Here is a 24,460-nt window from a genome sequence, read left to right as displayed (position 1 = left end):
GCACAATCTCGGCTCACTGCAAGCTCCCCCTCCTGCGTTCAAGCGATTCTCTCGCCTCAGCCTCCCGCGCATCTGGGACTATAGGCGCCGCCACCACGCCCGGCTAATTTTTGTATTTTTAGTGGAGACGGAGCTTCACCGTATTTGCCAGGCTGGTCTCCAACTCCTGACCTCGTGATCCACCAGCCTGGCCGCCCAAAGTGCTGGGATTACAGGCGTGAGCCACCGCACCAGGGCTTTTTTTTTCTTTTCTTTTTTTTTTTTTCAAATAAACAACATCATTTCCTTACCAGATTATCTATTTAGATTGTTTTTTTGGTTTTTTGTTTGTTTGTTTGTTTGTTTGTTTTTTGTTTTTTGTTTTTGAGAGGAGTCTTGCTCTGTCGCCCAGGCTGGAGTGCAGTGGCCCGATCTCGGCTCACTGCAACCTCCGCCTCCCGGGTTCACTCCATTCTCCTGCCTCAGCCTCCTGAGTAGTTGGGATTACAGGCGCGTGCCACCACGCCCGGCTAATTTTTGTATTTTTAGTAGAGACGGGGCTTCACCATGTTGGTCAGGCTGGTCTCGAACTCCTGACCTCGCGATCCGCCCCCCCCCCCCCCTCGGCCCCCCAAAGTGCTGGGATTACAGGCATGAGCAACCGCGCCTGGCCTCTACTTAGATATTTAACCTCTCACTCAAAAGCCAATTGTAGGCTAGTCGTGGTGGCTCTCACCTATAATCCCAGCATTTTGGGAGGCCAAGGTGAGTGGATTGCTTGAGCCCAGGAGTTTGAGACCAGCCTGGGCAACATGACAAAACAAAAAACACAAAATTATTTTCTCTCTTTTTTTCTATTTTAAAGTAGAAAATACAGAATATTTTCTACAAAAAAAAAAAAAAAAAAAAAAAAGTACAAAAATTAGCCAGGCATGTGCCACACCAGCTATTCAGGAGGCTGAGGTGGGAGGATGACTTGAGCTCAGAAGGTAGAGGCTGCAGTGAGCCAAGATAGCACCACTGCACCCCGGCCTGGGTAGCAGAGCGTGATCTTGTCTCAACATTTAGAGAGAAAGGTGTGATTAAACTCTTACTAGGGACTAGGTACTGTCCTTTTATTTATTTATCTTTTATTTTCTTTTATGAGTCTAGAGTCTCCCTGTGTTGCTAGGGCTGACCTTGAATTCTTGGGCTTAAGCAATCCAATCCTCCTGCCTCAGCCCTCCTGAGGTTAAAGGCGCACACCACCATTCTAGGCTTTGTCCTATGTGCTAGATTTGCATTGATTCCTTGCATCCTCGAAACCAACCTGTGGTGTGCACTGTTAAAATGACACCTCATTTATTCAGTCATTTATATTGCAGTAAAAAGGGATAGATCAGGTCCCTGCCCTACTGGAGTTCACTTTCTGACAGGTAATTTAAATAACAAACAACAGGCAGATACAGAAACCACCTCAGAGAGTGATAAGGGCTGCCACAATATTAAAGAGGGCAATGTGGTAGAGTGGCAGGTCAACAGAAGATGGCATTATAGAGAGGGGACCAGGAAAGAGGCAGCAGAACAGGTGACACTGAGCTGAGCCAGGAAAAGAGAGAGGCAGCCTTCCAAAGATCTTGGAGAAGAGGCTTTTGGGAGAGAGGAAGCGGAGGAAGGTCAAAGACTCTGAAGTAGGAGTGAGACTGGTGAGATCAAGAGGGAAGACCTTGGGTGTGGGAAGGTAAGGAGCCACAGCTCTACTTCCTTGAATATGCATTCTCATGACCACCCACACCAGTTGCTGTTTTTTGTTTTATTTTTTTTTTGCAAACAGATTGAAAAATGAGTGGAGGACATTGGATCTGCGATCTTACAGGACCCCGAGGCTAATGAGGCACACAGTAAGGCCTCAGTGCAGGACTGTGAAAGATAGATAAATGAGTACATAGCTTTATTCAGAAGATTTCAAATAATACTCCCAGGATTTCTGAAGGTGCTATGGGTTACTGGTTAAAGCAGGGAGTCTGTAAGAGCAAATGAAGTTCGGATACCAGCTCTCCACTGCCAGCTATGACCTAATCCCTCAGTCTCCTGCCTCCTTGCCCTGCCAATGAGGGTTCATAAATATAAAATCAATAATTGTGATTTGAAATGTATAAGTGACATTTACCAATTGCTTAGCCGTTCAGAATGCCTCCGTTTGACAGCCTTAGTTAATGAAAGTTAGTTAATGAGGGAACTGATGAAAGGGATTGTTCTTGTTGTTTCAAAAATTGATCACTTTATTTAAAAAAAAATCTGTAAGCTGAATTTAAAGTCTTCAGAAAAACTAGACCTTAACATTTACAACTCCAATAAATTGAATATTAATCACAAAGCAAGCATGTATTCTTTTCTATATTCAGAAGTGCCCCCATCACCCCTAGATACTAAACATCTCAAATGACAGTGATAAGCAGGGACGTTTCCCAGAATATCCTGTGGCTCTACTCCAGTTGGTCCCAACACAGAATGGAAGAACGGGCCATTCTGGGTCATCTTTTTGGCCACTCTTCCTTTTTCAGGCAGTCCTCCAGAGTTAGGTTGCTCCAGTTGACACTTCAGCTTCCTTCTTGCCTGAAACTCACATTCCCCAGAACACCAGCATGTGACTGAGGCCTGCCTTCTACCTGAGGGACTTGCACCTTTAATCCAATGTGATATGATATAAACAGCAATGAAACAGTGAGGTGAGCATTTGATGGCAGCTGAGCCATCTCCCCTGATGCTACCACAGAGATCCTAGAAGAATGACTTCCTCAAGTTCAGTAAAGAGAAATCAGTGATTGCTAGAGAAAGAGATACCGGGGCCGGGCGCGGTGGCTCACGCCTGTAATCCCAACACTTTGGGAGGCCGAGACGGGCGGATCACGAGGTCAGGGAATCGAGACCATCCTGGCTAACACGGTGAAACCCCGTCTCTACCAAAAATACAAAAAATTACCCGGGCATGGTGGCGGGCGCCTGTAGTCACAGCTACTGGGGAGGCTGAGGCAGGATAATGGTGTGAACCCGGGAGACGGAGCCGAGATCGCGCCACTGCACTCCAGCCTGGGCAACAGAGCGAGACTCCGTCTCAAAAAATAAAAAAATAATAATAAAAAAAGAAAGATATTGGAATATGTTTAGACTAGTTAGATTAGGTAATAGCCATGAATATATTAAACCTGAAGATAATTTTCTGTTTCAAATGAGGTTTTTAAATGAAAACATTCGGAAAAGGTTGATTAATAATTTACATATAAATTATATGTAATGATTCTTGTAGACACTTCAGCAAACACATCTGTGCTCTAATAATTTATACATGCCCCACAGGACACCAAGACCAAATGGAAAATGACATATACATTTTATTTCTTATGTCTGGTTGGATTCGTTCTTCCTGTCCAAGGAAGAAGATGTGCAGAGTAAGAAATAACTGAGCAGGCCTTTCTAATGGTGTCCTGGCTTTGCAAGTGAAGAGAACACGGTAGCCTCTTCAGAAACAGGCCTGAAAAGAGAAAACACAACGCTGTCATACAGAATTGGGTTAAGAACCATAAATGAAAGTGACACTGTACTCTTCAAAATCTTTTATCTGAGTACGTTCTTGTGTGATGTAAAGGGGCGGGGGAAGGTCCTTCTTCATGCCAGGTGGTGCCCTGTAGGCTCTTCAATGGGTGTTATCCTGTAGGCAGGCAGTGAAAGACTCCAGCAATTTTAAGTGGGGGAGTCACACGTTTAAATTTGTTGTCCAGGCAGCCCATTTCCCCCAAGACCGTGGAGAAACAGGCAATCTCATTCATGACTAGTGGGAGGTCATATCAGACTAGGTTCTGTAGCAGGGTGATTTATCTATTTTTACAAAATTACTTGCACATAAACCTGGATGCCACAAATCTCACTTCTGGCAATTACCTCCACAGATAAAAGTGCAAAAGTGCAAAATGACAGTTGCTACATGCTTAACTGTAGCATTGATCATAAGAACAAAAAAATTGGAAACAATGTAAATGCCCATCCATAAGTCATCTGTTAAATAAAAGATGATTCATCTACAGGGGAATATTGTGCAGCTGTAAAAAAAGATTGAGGATATATTCTATGTTTTGAAATAGAAAGATCTTTGAAATAGACTGGGCGCGGTGACTCATGCCTGTAATCCCAGCACTTTGGAAGGCCAAGGCCGGCAGATCACCTGAGGTCGGGAGTTGGAGACCAGCCTGACCAACATGGAGAAACCCTGTCTCTGCTAAAAATACATAATTAGCCAGGCATGGTGGCACATGCCTGTAATTCCAGCTACTAGGGAGGCTGAAGCAGGAGAGTTGCTTGAACCTGGGAGGCGGAGGTTGCAGTGAGTCAAGATCTCCCACTATGCTCCAGTCTGGGTGGCAGATTAAGAGACTCTGTCCCCCGCCTTCCCCCCATCCCCCAAAAAACTATACTTGCATCAAAATTTCTGGAAGAATATGTACAAAAATATAAAATTGAAATTGTCACCTAAGGGGGAGTTAAACACTTTTCACTGAATTCTGCTTTATTATTTAATGTTCTTTAATTTTTATTTTAAAGATGAGGGTCTGGCTAGGTAGTTGGCCAGGTTGGTCCTGAACTCTTGGCCTCAAGCAACCTTCCCACCTCGGCCTCCTAAAAGTGCAGGGGTTACAGGTATGAGCCACCACGCTCAGCCGAAATAATTTTTTTTTTTTTTTAATGAAATATCGCCCTGTCCGCCAGGCTGGAGTGCAGTGGCGCTATCTCGGCTCACTGCAACCTCTGCCTCCTGGGTTTAAGTTATTCTCCTGCCTCAGAATCCCGAGTAGCTGAGATTACAGGCGTCCACCAAAACGCCCGTTTGTATTTATTATTATTATTATTATTATTTTTGGGGACAGAGTCTTGCTCTGTCGCCCAGGCTGGAGTGCAGTGACGCGATCTCTTCTCACTGCAACCTCCCCCTCCCGAGTAGCTGGGATTACAGGTGTGCGCCACCACGCCCAGCTAATTTTTGTATTTTTAGTAGAGACGGGATTTCACCATGTTGGCCAGGCTGGTCTCAAACTCCTGACTTCAGGTGATCCGCCCGCCTCGGCCTCCCAGAGTGCTGAGATTACAGCCGTGACCGGTCGAAAGATTTTTTTTTGTTGTGTTGTGTTGTATTTTGTTTTGTTTTGTTTGTTTGTTTGTTTTGAGACGGAGTCTCCCTCTGTCGCCCAGGCTGGAGTGCAGTGGCCGGATCTCAGCTCACTGCAAGCTCCGCCTCCCGGGTTCCCGCCATTCTCCTGCCTCAGCCTCCCGAGTAGCTGGGACTACAGGCGCCCGCCACCTCACCCGGCTAGTTTTTTTGTATTTTTGGTAGAGACGAGGTTTCACCGTGTTAGCCAGGATGGTCTCGATCTGCTGACCTCGTGATCCGTCACTCCTCTGCCTCCCAAAGTGCTGGGATTACTGGCCTGAGCCACCTCGCCCGGCCGAAAGATGTTTTTTAAAGCTCATTTTGTGGTGCATGTAGCCTCTGTGGAAAATGGTATACCACTTCCTTAAAAACATAGAGATGCCATATGACCCAGTAATTTCACTTTATGACGTGTACTCTAAAAAAATAGAAAACCTGAACTCAAACAGATTACTCTAAAAAAATAGAAAACCTGAACTCAAACAGATATTCGTACACCCATGTTCATAGCTGCATTATCCACAGTAGCCAAAAGGAGGAAGGAAGCAAGTGTACATTGGCAGATGAATGGATCATGTGGTATATACGTGCAGGGGAATGCTAATCAGCTTTGAAAGGAAGGAAATTTTGACACATGCTACAGTAAGGATCAATCTTGAAGACATTAAATGAAATAAGACAATTAAAAAAAGAAATATTGTACGATTCATCTTACATGACGTATCTAGAGGAGTCAAATTCATAGACACAAAGTAGAATGGTGGTTGTCAGCGGTTGTGGGCAGAGGGGAATGGAGAGTTAGTGTTGGATGGGTTCAGAGTTTCATCTGGGAAACATGAAAAAGGAGATTGATGCACAACGATTTAAACGTATTTAATGCTACAGAACTGTACAGTTAAAAAGTGGTAAATTTTGTTGGGCATATTTTACCACAGTTTGAAACCCTAATTGTACTGCTAGATAATGGGTAATGAACGTGCAGCGCCTACAAGAGTATTTCACACACAGAAGTGAAAGGCTTCAGAGCAGATTATTTTCCTAAGGGTTGGTCGGCTTATAATGTTTTACAGGTATGGCCAGTAATCGTAGATTTAGGAGTAAAACGACCAACTGCGCCCAACGTGGGGCTCGAACCCACGACCCTGAGATTAAGAGTCTCATGCTCTACCGACTGAGCTAGCCGGGCGTCCGATAACCCCGCCTAAAGAATTTTTCATTCTAGATTACATTGGGACCATATTCAACTGTGGGTTTGAACTTGGATTTGTTTGGAGTGTGATAAAACTACTGAAGAGCCTCGGCTCCCGGGAAATTCAAACTCTGCCGTTCCTGCCTGACTGTCCCTCCCACTTACGTCCGTTTTCTGCCCCTTCTACCCTACCAGCGATCAAGCCATTTTCTACCCGCGATGAAGCTCACGGCAAGGAGATGGAAAAACGTGCATCCTGACGCCACTGGAGCTCTCACCGTGTGGATTTTTTTTTTTTTTTTTCTTTTTTTACAGAGTCCTGCTCTGTCGCCCAGGTTGCAGTGCCGTGTCGCAATCTCGGCTCACTGCAACCTCCGCCTCCTGGATTCAAGCAATTCTCCTGCCAAAGGCTCCTGAGTAGCTGGGATTACAGGCGCCTGCCACCACGCCCGGCTACGTAGAGACGGGGTTTCGCCTTGTTGGTCAGGCTGGTCTCAAACTGCTGACCTAGTGATTCACCCGCCTCGGCCTCCTAAAGTGCCGGGATTACAGGAATGAGCCACCGCACCCGGTAAAGTACCGTGTGGATTTTTAAAGACAATTAATGGGGCCCAGAGGAGGGCAGGGGCCGCCGCGGTCTTTCTCCACCCCGCAGACTCTACCTTCTGGGTTTTTCCTGGCGCTCTGCGAACACGCTGGATTTCAGAATTTGAAAGGAAAATCGAAAATAAAAATTGGATGTGCAAAAGAACACTGGAGATGCCGGGGATCGAACCCGGGGCCTCATACATGCAAAGCAAGCGCTCTACCACTGAGCTACATCCCCGTCCGCGCTTTGAGGCTGTCCCAGATTGCCCCTAGTCGTCGCTTAGCTCAGGGCATCGGGAGCGGATGACAACTGGTGTGCGCTGGGTCTCAGCTGCTGCAAAAACCCGGGATCGCAGGGCCGAGAGTTGTTCCAGGGTCCTCCGCTGACTCCAGACCAGCGGGTCTTGACCAAGAGATTCCAAGAGAGAGGATTAGGCCCGGCTAAGCACCTGGGAGCAGCGGTGGAAAAAGGAGAGAAAATCATCAGGCACGATGCCAAAACTGAACTGTGACCTGAAAAAGAAAAGAAGGGAAAATTGTGCAGGATGCTACGTTTTGTTTTTTAAAACAGGGGGTCGAGGCGATAAAATACGGAATATTTGATTAATGTAATCCAGAATTGTAAAGTTGATTGCTCGGGATGAAGAAAGAACTGGGACACAGGTGAAGGGCCTACTTTTCACCGTGAACTGCGGCTCATCTTTCGAATTCTGAACCACGTTTAATCCGAGAAAACTTTACTGAGCTTGCCAAGAACTGCTCTAAAAACAGGATTCAGCCGTGAACAAACCGGGTACAGTCCGTCTTAAAGCCGACATTCCAGAGGAGATAGAGAGCGGGCACAGAGCCAGCCCGGAGAGGGGAGCGCGCTGAGAGACCACTTTACACAGCGTGCGCGTTCGGGGCGGGCTTCGTGGGCAGAGACGTTTGAAGCAAGACCTGAATGAGGTGGGAAGGAGCATGCAGGTGGTCGGAGAAAAGAGGTCCACGCAAGGGGAACAGCCAGCGCAGAGGCCACGCAGTTCAGGAACAGCAGGAAGGGTCGGGGACACAGCCCTGAGAAGGGAAGTCGGGAAGGGGGGAGGTGAGGCGAGGTCTTCGCCTTTGGGTGAGAATTGCTGGAGTTCCCGGTAACATTGGCAAGCCAGTTTCTGAGGAGGGTGCGGGCGAAAGCCTGATCCAAGTGACCTCCAGAGTGAACAAGGAGAGAGGGTGTGGAAGCGGGTAACACAGGCAGTTCTGCAGAGGGGCTGTGGAGACAGCTGGGGGACAAGAGAGCGCTGAGGTTTGTATGTGGGGGGGTGAAATAATACTGAATAAAATGGGAAAGTATAAATGTATTATCTGTTCAAATATTAAGTAAAGAGTAAAGAAGGGAGAGGACAGTCGCAGAAAAGGTAATGGAGTGGATACAAGGCCATGCTTGAGGGTGACGGGACAGGGCCAGGTTCCAGTCTCTAAATTTAGCTCAGTTCAGGGCCGGGGCGAACCTGCGCTAGGGGAACCTGACACCGTGGCCCGAGCGCCAGGCCCTTGCTCCGCGATGCTGGGTCGGCCTCGGTCGGAAACCGGGAGTGGCTCCCGGCAGGGTTTGTGCGCCCACCTGTCGCGGCCCGTTTCCCGCGGCTGACTGGGTCAGGCTGGGGCGGCCTGGAGAGGCTGAGCGACTGGGGCGACGGGGAGAGGCCGCTGGCCAAGGCGGGGGCTGGTGGAGCGCAGGTCCGGGGCGCGGGGCGCTGTCTCGCGCTTGAATGGCCCAGTGTCTTCGGGCCCGTAGTCAACGTGCGCCTCCCCTCCCGGCTCCCAGCCGGGCGCGCCCTGGGCTCAAGTCTCTGCCTGCCCAGTGGCAGCCCCGCCCTTCCTCTCCCAGTGGGCACTCGGCGGCCAGCTCGGACGTCGGGCTCCGACCCGCGTCCTGTGAGGTCCAGCGGCCGCCCAGGCGCTACCAGATCTGAGAGCGCGGAGAGCGCGCATGGCGGCTGTGGGGCCGCGGACCGGCCCCGGCACCGGGGCCGAGGCTCTAGCGCTGGCGGCAGAGCTGCAGGGCGAGGCGACGTGCTCCATCTGCCTAGAGCTTTTTCGTGAGCCGGTGTCCGTCGAGTGCGGCCACAGCTTCTGCCGCGCCTGCATAGGGCGCTGCTGGGAGCGCCCGGGCGCGGGGATTGTTGGGGCGGTGACCCGCGCGCCGCCCTTCCCACTGCCCTGCCCGCAGTGCCGCGAGCCCGCGCGCCCCAGTCAGCTGCGGCCCAACCGGCAGCTGGCCGCCGTGGCCACGCTCCTTCGGCGCTTCAGCCTGCCCGCGGCCGCCCCGGGAGAGCACGGGTCCCATGCGCCCTCGGCCGGGGCAGCGGCTGCCCGGTGCGGTCAGCATGGCGAACCATTCAAGCTCTACTGCCAGGACGACGGACGCGCCATCTGCGTGGTGTGCGACCGCGCCCGCGAGCACCGCGAGCACGCCGTGCTGCCGCTGGACGAGGCGGTGCAGGACGCCAAGGTGAGCGCAGCCCGCACCCACCCCTGTGGGTCCCCGGGACCCCCTGCCCTGGTCCCGCGCTCCCGCGCACGCGGTGCAGAGAACAGACTGTCGATCAGGAGGCCCGGGTGAGCCCTCCCTTCTTTCTCCTATTCCAGGAAGCCCAGCACAGGTCCCCCGGCTGAGCGCGGTTCTCTGTCACCCCGAACATCACCAATACCCCCACCCCACCCCCACTGCGTTTCCCTCTGGGCCAGACACTGGGCTGCCTGCGCGACGTCCCCCGCGGACTTGGCGATGTTTTTCCTGTCTGTTCAGAGCCTCTAGCCTGGTCTGCGTCTCCGCAGCTCTGCGCCCGCGGGACGTCTCCGGCACAGCCAGGCAGCCGCTGCCCCCACTCTTATCTCTTTCCCTGAAGCGGGCTCTGCTCCAAGTCCCCACCTCGTGGAACTGAGTGGGAGGACCTCGCCAAGAGGTCCAGGGAGGGGGCTCCTGGGTTAAGCAGCACCGAGAGCCGTCTGACTGTGCCAAGGCTGTCGATTCTGAGCGCCCTTTCTTTGCTATTTTCTCGCTGAGCCTCAGCGAGGGTGTGTGCAGGGGTGAGGGCGGGGCGGGGAGGCTCGGGCGGCAGTCACCAGTCTCTCCTTGCTCACCTATCCTGCTCCAACTCTCCCACCCACAGGGCTTCCTGATGGTGGGGCGGAGAGCAGAGGAGACGACTAGGGGTAGGGCTGCTGGAGGCTTGTGTTTCAGTCTGGCTGGTCCAGCAGATGCTTTTGGGGACGCAAGATCCCGAGACCTTCAGAGTCCCCTCGCAGTGTAACCTGCAACCTGTAGACAGACTTCTACCCGGCCTCCCCCTCAGTGAGCAGGGCCTTCCCTTTCTCCTGGCTGGCTCCAGGAGGCAGAGGTGGGGGTTTCCAGAATCCCCTCCCCCCCACCTCACATTGTTTCCCTTCACCTACAGGAGCTCTTGGAGTCCAGGCTGAGGGTCTTGAAGAAGGAACTGGAGGACTATGAGGTGTCCCGGTCCACGGAAGAGAAGGAGAGCAAGGAGCTCCTGGTGAGCCAGGCACCCCCCGGCACCCCGTGGGAGATTATAGAGGCCTACGCAGCACCAGGGCTCAGTGTGTGTGGTGTTGGAGTGTGTGCTATGGAACCGCAGAATAGATTTCAGAAAAATAAAAGAGTGCATGTTACATAGGGTGACCATATAATTACTGTAAAAGCAGAGCTTTTTAAAGTGAAAAGGTGTGCTAAAAATAATTATTGCAAAACAACTGGCTTAAACTGGAACTGTCCCAGCGAATCAGGACATACAGTCACTCTGATATTACATAACATACCAGTTAGGGCCTGTGGAAGCATCTTGTAATTGAACACATTAATATTTCTGCAGAGAAACATGAATATTCCATAAATGGGACTCTTAATACGATAAAGAACCTCATGGGATGTTTTATCAACAAAAGAGGAATGAAAAAATTTTCATTTTCTGAGTTTTTTTATTTGAAATTGAGGCTAAGGGAGAAGGGGCTGGAGGGTGTCAGCCGCTTCGTGGCTCCGGCACAGTGAGGCAGTTTGGGGTCTTGAGTTGACAGTAGCCCCTGCTGCACAGCCCAGGGTCTTGCATACTGGCATCTGCCTCTACCCCAAGTTGGAATGATATTTTATCTTCCTTAGAGTAGAACAGGAAAGTGAAATGGGGACTAATTTTGGTTAAGATAAGCAAACATGAATCACCATCGGTCATTTTCTACCTTGCAAATTCAGTTCCTAGCTCAGTAAATAAGTGTTGAAAGAAGGAAAGGATTGGCTGAGTGCCACGGCTCACCGCCTGTAATCCCAGCACTTTGGGAGGCCCAGGCGGGCGGATCACCTGAGGTTGGGAGTTCCAGACCAGCCTGACCAACATGGAGAAACCCCCATCGCCACTAAAAATACAAAATTAGCCGGGTGTGGTGGCGCATTGCCTGTAATCCCAGCTACTCGGGAGGGTGAGGCAGAAGAATAGCTTGAACCTGGGAGGTAGAGGTTGCAGTGAGCCAAGATCACGCCACTGCACTCCAGCCTGGGCAACAAGAGTGAAAATCCATCAAAAAAAAAAAAAAAAAAAAAAAAGAATGAAAGGACCTACTAGGGCCTGTCAAAGCAGGGAATTGGAGGAAGGTGAACTAGAGGACCCTCCCATCCTCAATGTCAGGAGGGGTGGAGGAGGAGCCTGGAGTTCAGACACCCTAGGGTCCTTTCCAGACCCTCAACTATATCTGTGGTGCCTGCATCCAGCGTGCATCCCAGACCTTCCCACCCAATCACTCACTTCCCTCCATGATGAAGAGCTCACCCTCCAGACCTTCATCCCTCCTCCGCTGGAGAAACAACTTCCAGTGCAGCTCTTCCGCCGCTGGCTGACATCCAGGAACCAGAGGGCCTTCCCAGGCACCGGTGGCAGCTTCATGGTCTCTGGCCGGAGTCCCCAGGCCTTGCTTAACACCTTCCACCTCTGTCCGCTCCCAACATCCATCCATCACCCCCACATTCATTTTCGTTGTTGTTTTGTTTTGCTTTTACACAGAGTCTCGCTTTGTCACTAAGGCTGGAGTAGTTCAAGCGACCCCCCCACTTCAGCCTCCTGAGTAGCTGGGACTACAGGTGTGCACCACTCCACCTGGCTAATTTTTAATTTATTTTTTGTAGAGCTGGGGTTGGGGGTAGTCTCCTATGTTGCCCGGGCTGGTCTGGAACTCGTGGGCTCAAGCAACCTCCTCCCCTAACTTCGCCCCCCTCAGCCTCCCAAAGTGCTGAGATTACAGGTGTGAGCTCCACCTCTTCTTTACAGTGAGAAAATACTTCTGTGATTTACGATGCTCGTATCATTTAAATACCCTGCTTAATGAAACATCAGAGGTAGAGTCCAACTATTGCTGCAACATAAAAGGGAGAAGGAATACTCTTATTTGAAAATACTCCTACCCCAGGGGACATCTGGCAAAGTCTGGAGATACTATATTTCTGGTTGTCAACAATGGGATACGGATGCTATTGGCATTTAGTGGTAGAGGCCAGAGGGGCTGCTAAACATCCTACCAGGCACAGGACAGCCCCCCCACAACCAAGGAGTATCTGGCCCAGAATGTCACCTGCGTTAAGGTTGGGAAACCCTGGTGTAGAGTGTTTTGGCAAATACTGTTTCACTTATGTTATTTCCTTGTGAGGCAATATGATGTAGCTGCCAGAAGCTCAGACTCTGCGTTCTGGCTCCCTGGCCTAGAAGCCTGGCTTACCACTTCCCGGTGATGTGTCTGCCTTTGTCTCCTCACCTGAAAGACTTGGGGGGAAGTGCACCCACCTCACTGGGCTGCCGTCAGGGTTGAGGGAGTTAATACCTATAAGGCTCTCCGGGCTACTGCAGCCTGCCTGGAAGCTGAAGGAAAGGTGGGGGCATTGTGCGACACCTGAACCCAGGTCTCCCAGCTTCCCGGGACTTCCTTCCTCCACCCAGGAGTTTTAAGGAAGAGAAACTTCCTGGTGGGACACACTGAGTACCACACGTGTGTTCCCACAAAAAATCAAGAGATCAGGGCATGAGTCTGCATCTGAAAACTCGAGTAAAAAATCTCGTGTATGCTGTTAACGGAAAGAACAGAATATCAAGCTTGCACACAGCATATTCTCACTTAGTTCCTTGGGGGTGAGCTGCTAGCTCTGGTCACTGGCATCGGACTTTTCTTCCTTCTTTCTACTTTCCTGCATCTCCCAAGTTTTGTATTTTGAGCATGTGTTACCATTATAACTGCTAAACAGGGAAGATGGCCTTTAAAAACAAAGTGAAGAGTAAAAGTTTGAGGGTGATGAAATTAACGTGCTTAAGGAGGAAAAGGCAATCTCAGTTTAATCCTATGGTTGCCCCAGGAGGCACTAATTTATCCCTTCTACTTTTCAAGTGAGGAAACTGCCACTTGGTGTAGTTCTGGGGGGAGTATGATGCTGCCTTGGTTTAGGTGGTGGAGCACAGGTCCACAGACACGCGTGGGCACATCTGTGGCAAGGGAGAAAAGAGCATGTGTTGAGACTACAGCTTGTTCGGAGCTGGGACATTGAAAATAGAGCATGCGCTGCCTGCATAGGTGGGTGTGTCTCTGATCCCCCAGCAGTGACAGGGATGAAGCCTTGCCCTATGGGATGACTCAGGCCACTGGCCAAATGTTATGTCTCCATGCTCAAGTCCCCTACCTCTCCAATTCTCCTCCTGGGACAGAAGCAGATGGCAGCGGAGCAGGAGAAGGTGGGGGCAGAGTTCCAGGCGCTGAGGGCCTTCCTAGTGGAGCAGGAGGGCCGGCTGCTAAGCCGCCTGGAGGAACTGTCTCGGGAGGTGGCACAGAAGCAGAATGAGAACCTGGCCCAGCTCGGTGCTGAGATCACCCAGCTGTCCAAGCTCAGCAGCCAGATCCAGGAGACAGCTCAAAAGCCTGACCTTGACTTTCTCCAGGTAAGTCTGGCTTAGCCAGAGGCTCAAGTCATTTGTCCGAAAGCATCAGGACCGGCAGCTAGAGGACAGTATCAGTCCTGGAGGTTCAGGAGAATCACACGATCTGGAGCTGAAGGGGACTGGAGGGAAGTGCCCTGATTTTCCTGGGGTTGGAGGTCTAGAGGGATGTGATTAACACTTTCTTGACTATGAGCCACAATAATATATATCGTATTTCAGAATCGCATGCTTGAGACAAAAGTCTCAGAAGATAATACTCACCTTTGCTACACGTATGCACTTTGATGTTTTCTATTCTATTTCACTAAAAAAAAAAAAGTTATAAACCACTAGATAAACTTCACAATCCACAGACGGGTTAATAACAGTCACTACTGGGCTGAGTGAGCAGCAGGTGCATAAGGGCTGTGACCTCCCTCAGGTGGTTTCCAGGACACAGGCAGCACTGGGTCCCATGGGATAGCTCCAGTGATGATTCTGTAATAAAGAAAGCAGCAAAGATAGAAAGAAAGCATTTGAAGAGCTGTGGCAAAGTGTGAGAGGTCCACCACGTGGATGAGACACCCTGCAGCCAGCAGCCACTGCAAGTTGCTGTCACCTAAGTCCATGCAGGCAGTGAGGCATGGCACACCTGCTTACCACTTACATCTTGGAGGCACAGCGAGGGGCAAGCTTTGTTCCTCAGAGGTGAATGGAGGTTACCTGATGCTGATTTGGTTTCCTCTATCTTTCCTTCCAGGAATTCAAAAGCACGCTGAGCAGGTGAGTGACCTCACAGCTCCTGGAGCCTCTCTAAGTTGCCTCTTCTCTTTTCACTGAGCCTTCTCTTTATTTCCTGTCCCCTGGCCTCTCACCTCCTGATCCCCCGATTTGCTTGCCGGGGACCTTCTGAGACGAATGCCCACCTGCCTGGCCATGGGTTTTCCTGCACGAGGTCCGGCTGTCCCTCTTCTACCTCTTCCTGCCAAGACGACCTCGCCATCCTAATTGTCACAGCCTGTGGGAGTAAAACTGTGCAGACAGGCCCTTCTCAGAGCCCTTGTCCTGCAGGTGTAGCAATGTGCCTGGCCCCAAGCCAACCACAGTCTCTTCTGAGATGAAGAATAAAGTCTGGAATGTTTCTCTCAAGACCTTTGTCTTAAAAGGGATGCTGAAGAAGTTCAAAGGTAGGGGCCTGGGCGCTGAGCTGGCTGTGCCATGGCCAGATTGGTGTAGAGGCTGTGGTGGCAAATCTAGTCAGGTCCCTGCAGGGCATGCAGCTTCTCATGGGGACAGATGGGGTAGAGGGGTCCTGCTGGGGGACTGGGGGTAGGAAGAGGGATATGCAGGGGAGCTGAGCTCAGAGCCACTCAGGTAGAACTAGAATGCTTGGGTATGGGCCCCCTGCCCCCGGCTCCCCATGCTTGGCCTTAGGAGTCTCTGGGGAATGAATGAGTCAGCTGGGCTATAAAGAGCTGGTGACCTTGCCATGTAATCTCCCATATCGTTCATGCATGCCTTGCTTTGTTTCTCCTCCTCAGAGGACCTTCGGGGAGAGCTGGAGAAAGAGGAGAAAGGTAGGGATGGTGCTGTGATGGCCACATGGAGAACCTACTCCCTGCTGGTGACCATCTCAGGGTTTTGCATATGGTTGGTGCCTTCCACCCACCCACCTCGGCAACCCGGTTCCTCTGTCCCCTCCCTCATGCCACCCCCTCCCCATCCTGGGAGCTCCGACACCCTCAGATGGCAGTGGGGCCTGTTGGCCCAAACGCTGCAGGTCGGTTAGGAGCAGGAATGCCCTGTACCTGGAGATACTCAGACTGGGAAAGGCTTCTCGGCCACCTGGGTGAACCTCTCCCCAGTCCCCACTCCAAGACGGACGGAAACCTGTCCTGGGGATGGGGTGCATACAGGGGACCAGGAAAGCAAGGGGAAGCTAAAGACTGGAAGGAATATTGTTTTTACTCTTGCAGAGCTCTAGAGTGTGTGGGATCCAACACCCAGGGGAGGGAGGGGAGGGGAGGGCACATATTCCTGATGCTGATGTCCGAGCTAAATCAGAGTGTGCCTGGGTGCCACCTAAACCACCTGAATGAGACCAGACCTTCCTCTGCTCAGAGCCCTGCCACAGCCCCTCTGACCTGTTAAAGGTCAGAGTCCTCATGGTGGTCTCAAGGGCCCAAGGGATCTGGCCTCACTCACACCCCTTCTACTCCATGCAGCTACACATCCTCTTTGCTGTTCCTTCAGTGTACCAAGCACACACCCATCCCAGTGCCTTTGCACTGCCAGGCTCCCCCACCCCAGCCCCCTACCTGGAACATGCTTTCCCCAGCCAGTCGCGTGGCCCACTTCTTTGCCTTCTTTATATCTGTCTGCTCAATGCCCCTTTGCAGTGAGGGTCTTCCCTGGCCACTCTGGTTGAAGTTACAGCCTGCTCTTCTGGTTCCTCTCGTCTTCTGTGTTTATAATCTATCCTTAATCCCCCCGCTGTGGGAAGGAAGCTGCAGGCAGGCAAGACTATCTGATACTCTGTGGTATCCCCAGGGCCTGGAACGTAGCAGTGCTCACAGTAAACGTACATATTTTAAGTTTTTATTTTTGGAGACAAGGTATCGCTTTGTTGCCCAGGGTGGAGTGCAGTGGAACTGCAGCCTCGACCGGCCAAGCTCAAGCGATCCTCTGTCCTCAGCGTCCTCGAGTAGCAGGGACTACAGGAGCACACCACCATGCCTGGCTAAATGTTCTGTGATTTGTGGAGACGGGTATCTCACTGTATTGCCCAGGCTGGTCTCCAACACCTGGGCTCAAGCTATCTTCCCACCTCTGCTTCCCAAAGTGCCAGGATTACAAGCATGGGCCTCTATACCTGGCCTTAACTTTCTATTATGAAAAATTTCTAACATACTCAAAAGTAGAGAGAAGAGTGTAAAGAAGGTGACATACCCATCTCTCACCTTTAGCAGTGGTCAATTAGTGGCCACAGTTTTCATAGACACTGCTATCCACTTCTTATGGGATTATTTCATTTTCTGAGACAGGGTCTTGCTCTGGAGTGAGATCCTGGAGTACAGTGGCCTGATCGCTGCCCACTGCAACCTCTGCCTCCTGGGTTCAAGCGATTCTCATGCTTCAGCCTTCCAAACAGCTGGAATTGCAGGCACAGGACACCACACTGGGCAAATTTTTGTATTTTTAGTAGAGAAAATACAAAACAAGTTTTCTGCCATGTTGGCCAAGCTGGTCCCAAACTCCTGACCTCATGTGATCCATCGGCCTCGGCCTCCCAAAATGCTGGGATTACAAGCGGGAGTCAAGGCACCTGGCCCTACCGTATTATTTTATTTATTTATTTATTTATTTATTTATTTATTTATTTATTTATTTATATTTTGAGACGGAGTCTCGCTCTGTTGCCCAGGCTGGAGTGCAGTGGCGAGATCTGGCTCACTGCAAGCTCTGCCTCCCGGGCCCAGGCCATTCTCCTGCCTCGGCCTCCCGAGTAGCTGGAACTACAGGCACCCACCACTACGCCTGGCAATTTTTTTTTTTTTTTGTATTTTTAGTAGACACGGGGTTTCACGGTGTTAGCCAGGATGGTCTCGATTTCCTGAACTGGTGATCTGTCTGCCTTGGCCTCCCAAAGTGTTGGGATTACAGGCGTGAGCCACCGCACCCGGCCTACTGTATTATTTTAAAGCATCAGAGTCAACAACATATTATTGACATAAATACCTCAGTGTATTATCTCTAAAGAAACAGACTTTGTAAAACATAACCACAAAGCAGTCATCACACCTGGACAGATTAATGAATCTTTCCAATATCTAGCATTCAAATATCCCCATCTGTTTGAATTGGGGTTCAGATCAGGCCCACCTATTGCATTTGTTTGATTTCAGTAAGTATTTGTTGAGTGGTCGGGGAGGGGGGAAGCAAAATATCTGGGATGCAGAGCATGGGGGTTGGTTGGGCCTTGGCGCTGGGTGCTGGATGGATTCCAGAGGGAAAGTCAGGCAGGTTGCAGAGCAAGGTCGGGCGCGGCCCTGCAAAGAGTATGCCAGGGGCCTGCCTGCGTGGGGACATTTCTCCCTGTCTGTCTGCAGTGGAGCTCACACTGGATCCCGACACAGCCAACCCGCGCCTCATCCTCTCTCTGGATCTTAAGAGCGTGCGCCTCGGCGAGCGGGCCCAGGAGCTGCCCAACCACCCCCGCCGCTTCGACACCAACACCCGCGTCCTGGCGTCCTGCGGCTTCTCCTCGGGCCGGCATCACTGGGAGGTGGAGGTGGGCTCTAAGGACGGCTGGGCCTTTGGCGTGGCCCGCGAGAGCGTGCGCCGAAAGGGCCTGACGCCCTTCACCCCCGAGGAGGGCGTCTGGGCCCTGCAGCTCAACGGCGGCCAGTACTGGGCCGTGACCAGCCCCGAGCGTTCGCCCCTCAGCTGCGGGCACCTGTCGCGCGTGCGGGTGGCCCTGGACCTCGAGGTGGGAGCCGTGTCCTTCTACGCCGTGGAGGACATGCGCCACCTCTACACCTTCCGCGTCAACTTCCAGGAGCGCGTGTTCCCGCTTTTCTCTGTTTGCTCCACTGGCACCTACTTGCGAATCTGGCCTTGAGGGACACTGCTGGGGAGCTCCTGTCTCTGGGCTGCCGGTGGGAAGGGACGTCACCTCCCCAGAGCTGCCTAGTCCGTCTTGGGTCTGCCCTCCGTGCTCCTGACTGACCCTGGCTGCCCAAGAGAGGCTGCTATAGACACAACCCCGAGGCAGGAGAGTGAGGCTGTGGCCAACTGAGCAGGGACAGGGGCCTTGGCCTCCTGGGGGTGTTCCCCTCCTGAGGCCACGCGTGGATTTGGCCAGAGCCTTCAGGAGGTGGAGGCTGGTGAGGTCAGGAGCCCAGCTCTCCACGGGGCTTCTGCCCTGACTGGGAAGGGCTCTGGCTCCCTAAAACAATGTCAAATCTAGTCCTGCTGTTCTCTGTTGCCAGGGGACAGGTCTGGGCCCACGTCAACCAGGTTCCTTATCATGGCTGCTGCCTTCTGGACAGCTTCCAGCGCTGCCTTGAGAGGTTGTGGGACCTCTGGATCCAGCTGGCCTGACAGGTCAGCTACTCAGGGAGGAGCCCTGTGCTCCCAGCTCAGAGGACAGACAGTCCAGGCCAAACCTGGAAGGAGACCCTTGGCCCGTCTTTGAGGGAGAAGCCCGGGACAATGGGCATCACAGCTCTCCAGCACTCCTTAGCCAGAGGATACAGACTGATGGGTGCTTCCTGACCAAAGCAACAACCCAAATGTGCTCCCACAAACACCTGACTCCCCCACTTTCCAGTGCCAAAGTACAAACTCTGCTTGGATAAGGACAGCAAAGCTTCTGGAACTTTATTCTTTTTAATTTTTTTTTTTTAAGAGACTGGGTCTTGCTATGTTGCCCAGGCTGGTCTTGAACTCCTGGCCTCAAGTGATCCTCTAGTCTCCATCTCCCTAAGGGCTGGGATTACAGGTGTGAGCTGCTGTACCCAAACTTTTTTTGTTTTGTTTTTGCTTCTGGAACTTTGAAACATAAAACACAAGTTGGCACTTACAATTTTAAAGATGCAGCCAGCTCTAAACGCACAGAGCACAAACATGATCCTGACAGACTGGGGAAAATGCCAACTGCAGAGCACCCTGGTGCCAAGGCCTTCTCAGCCCATGCCCTGAAGGGCATTCCTCTGGCCAGCCTCAGCCCCTTGTCTACTTGTTCTCCAGCTTCTGGATAGCTGGGCTTCTGGAAGGGTGGCAGTGGGTTGCTCCCTGCTCAGCACTGCCCTGGGAAGGGAGTGAGGGGATGAAAATGAAGACTGTGAGCTGTCTTTATAGTTGGCTTGGCTCATTTTCTACTCCCTGGATCCGAGCACAGGAGCATAAGTGTGAGCCAGGGTTTCTGCCAGCGTGAATGAGCATGCATGTTTATATACGGAAGGAGTGTGCATTTGTATCTCACCTTTCCTGGGTGGGGGGGGTGTGTGTGTGTGTATTTTGGAGAGGGCACTTATGAGCATGTGCATAAGGTTCAGGTGTTGCAGAGACCCAAGTCAGTTTGATCATACCCTATTGTTGATTTGTTGTTAAATATTAATCCCCTCGTATTTAGACAAGGGCCACAGGCTTCTTCCCTCGCTACCTGGCTACCAGGTTGGATGAACAGAATACCAGACTCGGACCTAATTCTGTCCCGCACAGCTTATGTAGACAGAGGTGTTGGCAAGCAGGGGCGATGATAGCTGAATAGCCCTGTGACATGGCGCTTCAGTGCTGTCTCTGAGATGCTTCAAGCCCACTTTGCATATAAGGTTCTCATGGGGCAGGCACGACACAATCCGAGGCAGGCCCAGTTGACACAGCACCAGACAATCAGAATACTATATCCTCCAGGCTGAGGACAGGGTCGTTGCAAAGTCCTGCCCACAGAACATTCCAGAGAGTGAATTCTAGGTTCTGCTCATACATGGAGAGCAACTCTAAAACCTGGTAGCCAATTCAGGCATTTGAATACCACTGATTTCCACAAGGAAAACCAATCTCTAACATTAATCTCCTAACTCAATCACCTATTATTACCGTTGAGCCGTAATGTTATCTGGCTTGTGCGGCTTTTTGATTAAGTATCATAATTCCCTTTGTACCATCCAACAAATGTGCTGGGCATCACAACACACATTACAGGTCCCAGAAAGTACAATGTCTGGGGGGAGGCGTCGCAAGAGGGTCAGGTCTGGGGACTGGGAGTAGCTGTCCACATGTTTATTTTCCGTTTCTGTGTCCATGAGTGCAATCGTGTGTCTCTCAGAGTGTGCGTTTGCAGTAGAGTAACTACATACGTATCTATATATCTGAAGAAACGTAACAACAGTTACTGACTGTACCAATTGCCTATAGAAGGCACGAGATGTTCTTTCTTGGTAACCAGGGCAGTGCAGTAACTTGGATGTCAGGATGCTGGTGTCCTCCAGGGCGCGTGTGTGCATTTCCCTCTCCTAGACTCAGGGCATCATAAACTCTATAGAGACCTCTGGGTCTGTGAGAACAACTGGCCTAACTTGGGCCCTTCTTACTCACCCATCAGTCCTAGCTGCTGAGCCACAAGCCCAGGCCTCTGTTGCCAGACCTTCACAGGGACCCTCAGCATCCAGACTGGGGGGCACCTAGGGGCCTGCCTCTGGCCTGGCCGCCCAGTGACCCAAGTCACCCGGCCTTGCAGGGAGCACAGGGCAGGGTAGGCCACCAGACCAAGGTCCACCTCCGACACCCACCACTTTCTGTCCTTTGCCAGGCTGGGCCCTCATCCTTCTCCCCTCTCCTCCGCCCCATGCGCCCTTTAAGGGCCCTGACAGAACATGTCAGGGTGTGCCCTAAAAGCTGCATTTTCCTAATTCATCCAAATATGAGACAGGGGCTAGCACCCACCCCCAACCTCGCCTGGACACTTCCGACCCCAGCGCCTCCAAACACCTGGCCGTCCAGATTCCCCGCCCCTCCCGTCGGCCTCCACCTCCTGTTGCCCCCACCACTCCCCCACCACCCAGCTCGCCCCAGGTCCCGCCCTAACCTCTCGGACCTGGACTCCCTGCAGGACGGGCGCACTGACACCATTCCCTGACCTTTCCATAGCCTTGACCTGGAGCCCCGCTTCCTCATGCACAGCGAGACGCAAAACGTGCTCCCCAATCCTGCGCACGCCCCTCCCCGCCCCCCAGCCCCGCCCAAGACCCGGGGCGCTCCTCACAGCTCCGAGCTCGGCGGTACCGCCCCGCCCTGACAGCTCCCGCCAGCGCGCGCGCCCAACGCCGGCACAGTCTCCGCAGAGCTCTCTCCAGGGACTAACGGCCGTTTCGCGCCACGGACACACGGGCAAGATGGCTGCGGCCGGGGGAGGAGCTTGGAGTCAGCCGCCACCGAACTCGGCCGGGGATTAAGCGGACTGCGGCTGCGTAGCGCCGGCGGCAGCGTCAACTATTTGTGTGCGAAAGGGAAACTCGCAGGTGGCTCCATAGCTCAGGGGTTAGAGCACTGGTCTTGTAAACCAGGGGTCGCGAGTTCAAATCTCGCTGGGGCCTGTTTGTGTTTTTTTTCCCCCCATTTTTTCCTAAAAGAAATGTGGAAGATATACAAGTATACTTCCGCCTTCCTGAGAAGCCAGACCCTGGCAGAGTCACTTTCTCTTTGCCTCTAAGATACTCGCCGCGCAAGGCTACTTGCCTACCATTTCCTTATCTCTTGAAGAGTCAGACCCACTGCGGGCTTCCTTTTCCATCACGGGTTCCCCGGGCCCTGCGCGCCCTCTGCCCACGACCCCGCTCCCTTCCGTCTGCGCGCGCTCTCCGGAGCGTCTTTCCGCTCCCCTCACATCTTCCCACTCCTGCTAGGGACTCGCCCTCGCGTCTCCTTCCCTCTCTCCCGGGGGAGACGTTTGTTTGCGGCGTTCCCCCACGCGCGCGCTGAGGCTCTGGTCTGCTGCTCTGCGCTTGTCGGCTGCGCGCCCTCGGGTCCCCGCCGCCTCCATGCTGCAAACTCTGACTTCTTCCTGTGGAGTTAACACAGAAAAGCGCAGACGGCCACATTCATGGCCCGGGACTAACGGCTCTACCTGTCACATTCGCTTTCAGCCTTAAACAAAATTAGTTTATTTTAAACAAAATATATAACTAAGGTATGCTGGCCTTCTGATTTATTCCTGCTGTTACCGGAAGTGTAGAAAGTGAGCCCATGTTCTCAGTGAACAGTGGGGCCGCAGCCCAGGTGCAGGACGGGCCCCCGGGGGTCTCGGGACGGCTCCTGCCTGCGTCTTCCCCGCACCGCGCGCTTTGGAGGCCTGGACACCGGCGGAGGCGGGGCTGGGTCCCGCCGCACACTCCCCTGTCGCAGGCGCCCTCTCTCCAGCCGGAGGGGACCTCAAAAAGCCCTGAGCGAGTCCCCGTCCCACGTGGGGCCGCGGCTTATACGGGGACCACTTCAGGGTTCGAAAACGGAACCCCGGCCGGGTGCACCAGAGAAGAGAAAATCGCTCGCGGCCACCTGGGTAGAGACCCTTGACTGGGAGGCGTGGAGGAGCGAGCGGGGTCTGCGGCTCCGGCCAGCAGGTGCGCGCTTCCTCTCTCACCCACGCCGGCTCCGGTCCAAAGAGCCGAGCCTGTGGGTCCAGACCGGGACGGATTCGCTGGGACAGGCCAGGAGCCCGTCAGCACATGCGGGCACTCGCGCGCCCGGGGCTCCTCGGACTCGTCGACCCCGAAACGCCTGCCCCACAGGAAGATCACCCCACTGTAGAAGTCGGGTCACGGGGACCAGCGGCGAGCTACCTGAGGGCTTGACTGCAAACACCCTCCCGACGAAAACCGTGGACTCCCGGGGTGCGAGCGTGTGACCGTGTGGGGGGGTGTTGGCAGACGGTCCCCATAGTAATCGAACAACCAGGTGGAAGAACCTCAGGCCTCGCACTCTGGGGCTCTCAGAGTCTGGGCGTTGCAGCCGCTCCCGTACACCCCCGGGTCACCTGGCTGAATCCGGTGGGAGCTGCTGAGGTGCCGGGAGGTCTCCCAGGCTGGCGCTCCCGTCCAGCTGCTGGTGGAGGCGCGGGTGCGAGGCTTGGGACAAGAGAGAGCTATGCCGGGTGGGGCAGACCCTTGGGGCGGGTCGGTTCACCCGAAATGTTCACTGTGGGAAGAGCCGAAAGCCAGCCACGGCACCAGGAGAGTCCAGCGTGGAGAGGCAGAGAGGAAGGGCGAGTGCAGCGGCGCTCGCAGACGGCGGAGCAAGATCGCCGGGAGTGCGAATGGAAACAGGGGCATTGTTTCCTCGGAGTCGCTTAACCACCATCCCACGCTGTTTTACAGCAGTGTAGGAAATGTCTCTGCTGGTGACACAAAAATAAACCTGTGGCTCAGCTCTGAGTAGATTATCGCGAATTTTACAGCAGGAAATCCGTATCGCTATTTTTACTACTAAATAAACCAGTGCAATTAAAGCGCGCAGGGCGAGAGTAGGTCGAGGCGAGCACAGAGGAGCGCGCCCGCCCAGGCTTGCCCTGAGGGCGGCGAGGGCTGTGAGCCAGGACCCCGGGCCCTGCACCGCGGGAGCGCGCGCGCGTGGGTCCAGCCTCCTAGCTGTGCGACAACCCGGTGGCCAAAGTCACCACGAGAAGACAGAGTTCCCGGTCATCGGTCGTTTCTGCCTTACACTTTCCTACATTTCCTGAACATTTTGCAAATGGGAATGTACTGCTTATTATCTTTTCATAAAACGCTAAGAGCCGCTTCTCGGGGCTCCTCACCCAACTGGTTCGGCGTTCCCTCCCAGCACTGCGCTCTCTCTCGAGCCCTCCGGCTCTGCCAACCTCTACGTCCTGCGCCTGGGCCTCAAGATTTGCACCTTTCTTGAACTCCCTTGGGAAGGGGCGCCCAGGCTGCAGAACGGATGGACGCCCCTGCCTGCTACTCGAGTGGATCCAGCAGGGAGGCGCTCACTCGGATTCCAGGAGACCAGAGGAGACAGGGCATACGGAGCGTTTACCCTGTGTGGAGCTACCGGCGGCTGAGAATTAGC

General features: G+C 52.9%; 1 protein-coding gene, 1 long non-coding RNA gene and 3 other non-coding genes across 7 annotated transcripts; 2 read left to right on the top strand and 3 right to left on the bottom strand.

The window, feature by feature from the left end:
* Nucleotides 1-6,271: 6,271 nt before the first annotated feature.
* TRNAK-CUU (transfer RNA lysine (anticodon CUU)) lies at nt 6,272-6,344 on the bottom strand. The gene has a single exon. It is a non-coding gene; the product is annotated as a tRNA-Lys (tRNA).
* A 757-nt stretch (nt 6,345-7,101) lies between these two features.
* On the bottom strand, nt 7,102-7,173 carry TRNAA-UGC (transfer RNA alanine (anticodon UGC)). The gene has a single exon. It is a non-coding gene; the product is annotated as a tRNA-Ala (tRNA).
* Nucleotides 7,174-8,803: 1,630 nt separating this feature from the next.
* TRIM7 (tripartite motif containing 7) lies at nt 8,804-19,735 on the top strand. Of its 2 annotated transcripts, none has more exons than XM_005558834.5 (7): nt 8,804-9,429; nt 10,376-10,471; nt 13,667-13,897; nt 14,637-14,659; nt 14,948-15,063; nt 15,418-15,453; nt 17,986-19,735. In XM_005558834.5, exons 1-7 carry the CDS (start codon nt 8,908-8,910, stop codon nt 18,495-18,497), a joined length of 1,536 nt encoding a protein of 511 aa, XP_005558891.2. In that variant the 5' UTR covers nt 8,804-8,907; the 3' UTR covers nt 18,498-19,735. The 2 variants fall into 2 exon arrangements, with proteins under 2 accessions (XP_005558891.2, XP_065403255.1); XM_065547183.2 differs by lacking the exon at nt 8,804-9,429 and adding an exon at nt 10,056-10,272.
* On the bottom strand, nt 8,888-17,226 carry LOC135971498 (uncharacterized). Of its 2 annotated transcripts, XR_010587760.2 has the most exons (3): nt 16,837-17,226; nt 14,159-14,374; nt 8,888-13,447 (listed from the first exon to the last, which is right to left on the bottom strand). It is a non-coding gene; the product is annotated as an uncharacterized lncRNA (long non-coding RNA). The 2 variants fall into 2 exon arrangements; XR_012414485.1 differs by having other exon boundaries at nt 8,888-14,374.
* A 2,167-nt stretch (nt 19,736-21,902) lies between the features above and the next one.
* TRNAT-UGU (transfer RNA threonine (anticodon UGU)) lies at nt 21,903-21,975 on the top strand. Its single transcript has one exon. It is a non-coding gene; the product is annotated as a tRNA-Thr (tRNA).
* Nucleotides 21,976-24,460: the final 2,485 nt, after the last annotated feature.

The sequence above is a fragment of the Macaca fascicularis genome, chromosome 6, assembly GCF_037993035.2.
Source record: "Macaca fascicularis isolate 582-1 chromosome 6, T2T-MFA8v1.1".
NCBI classification, from domain to species: Eukaryota; Metazoa; Chordata; class Mammalia; order Primates; family Cercopithecidae; genus Macaca; species Macaca fascicularis.
Note: the sequence above shows the minus strand (reverse complement) of the source record. Positions and strands in the feature narration are given on the sequence as shown.

Bases quoted from the DNA above. Each gene is read 5' to 3' on its own strand.
- TRIM7 (XM_005558834.5), top strand. From the start codon at position 8,908: ATGGCGGCTGTGGGGCCGCGGACCGGCCCCGGCACCGGGGCCGAGGCT. The intron at 14,660-14,947 runs GTGAGTGACCTC...CTTGTCCTGCAG, and splicing joins TTCAAAAGCACGCTGAGCAG to GTGTAGCAATGTGCCTGGCC. The intron at 15,454-17,985 runs GTAGGGATGGTG...GTCTGTCTGCAG, and splicing joins GCTGGAGAAAGAGGAGAAAG to TGGAGCTCACACTGGATCCC.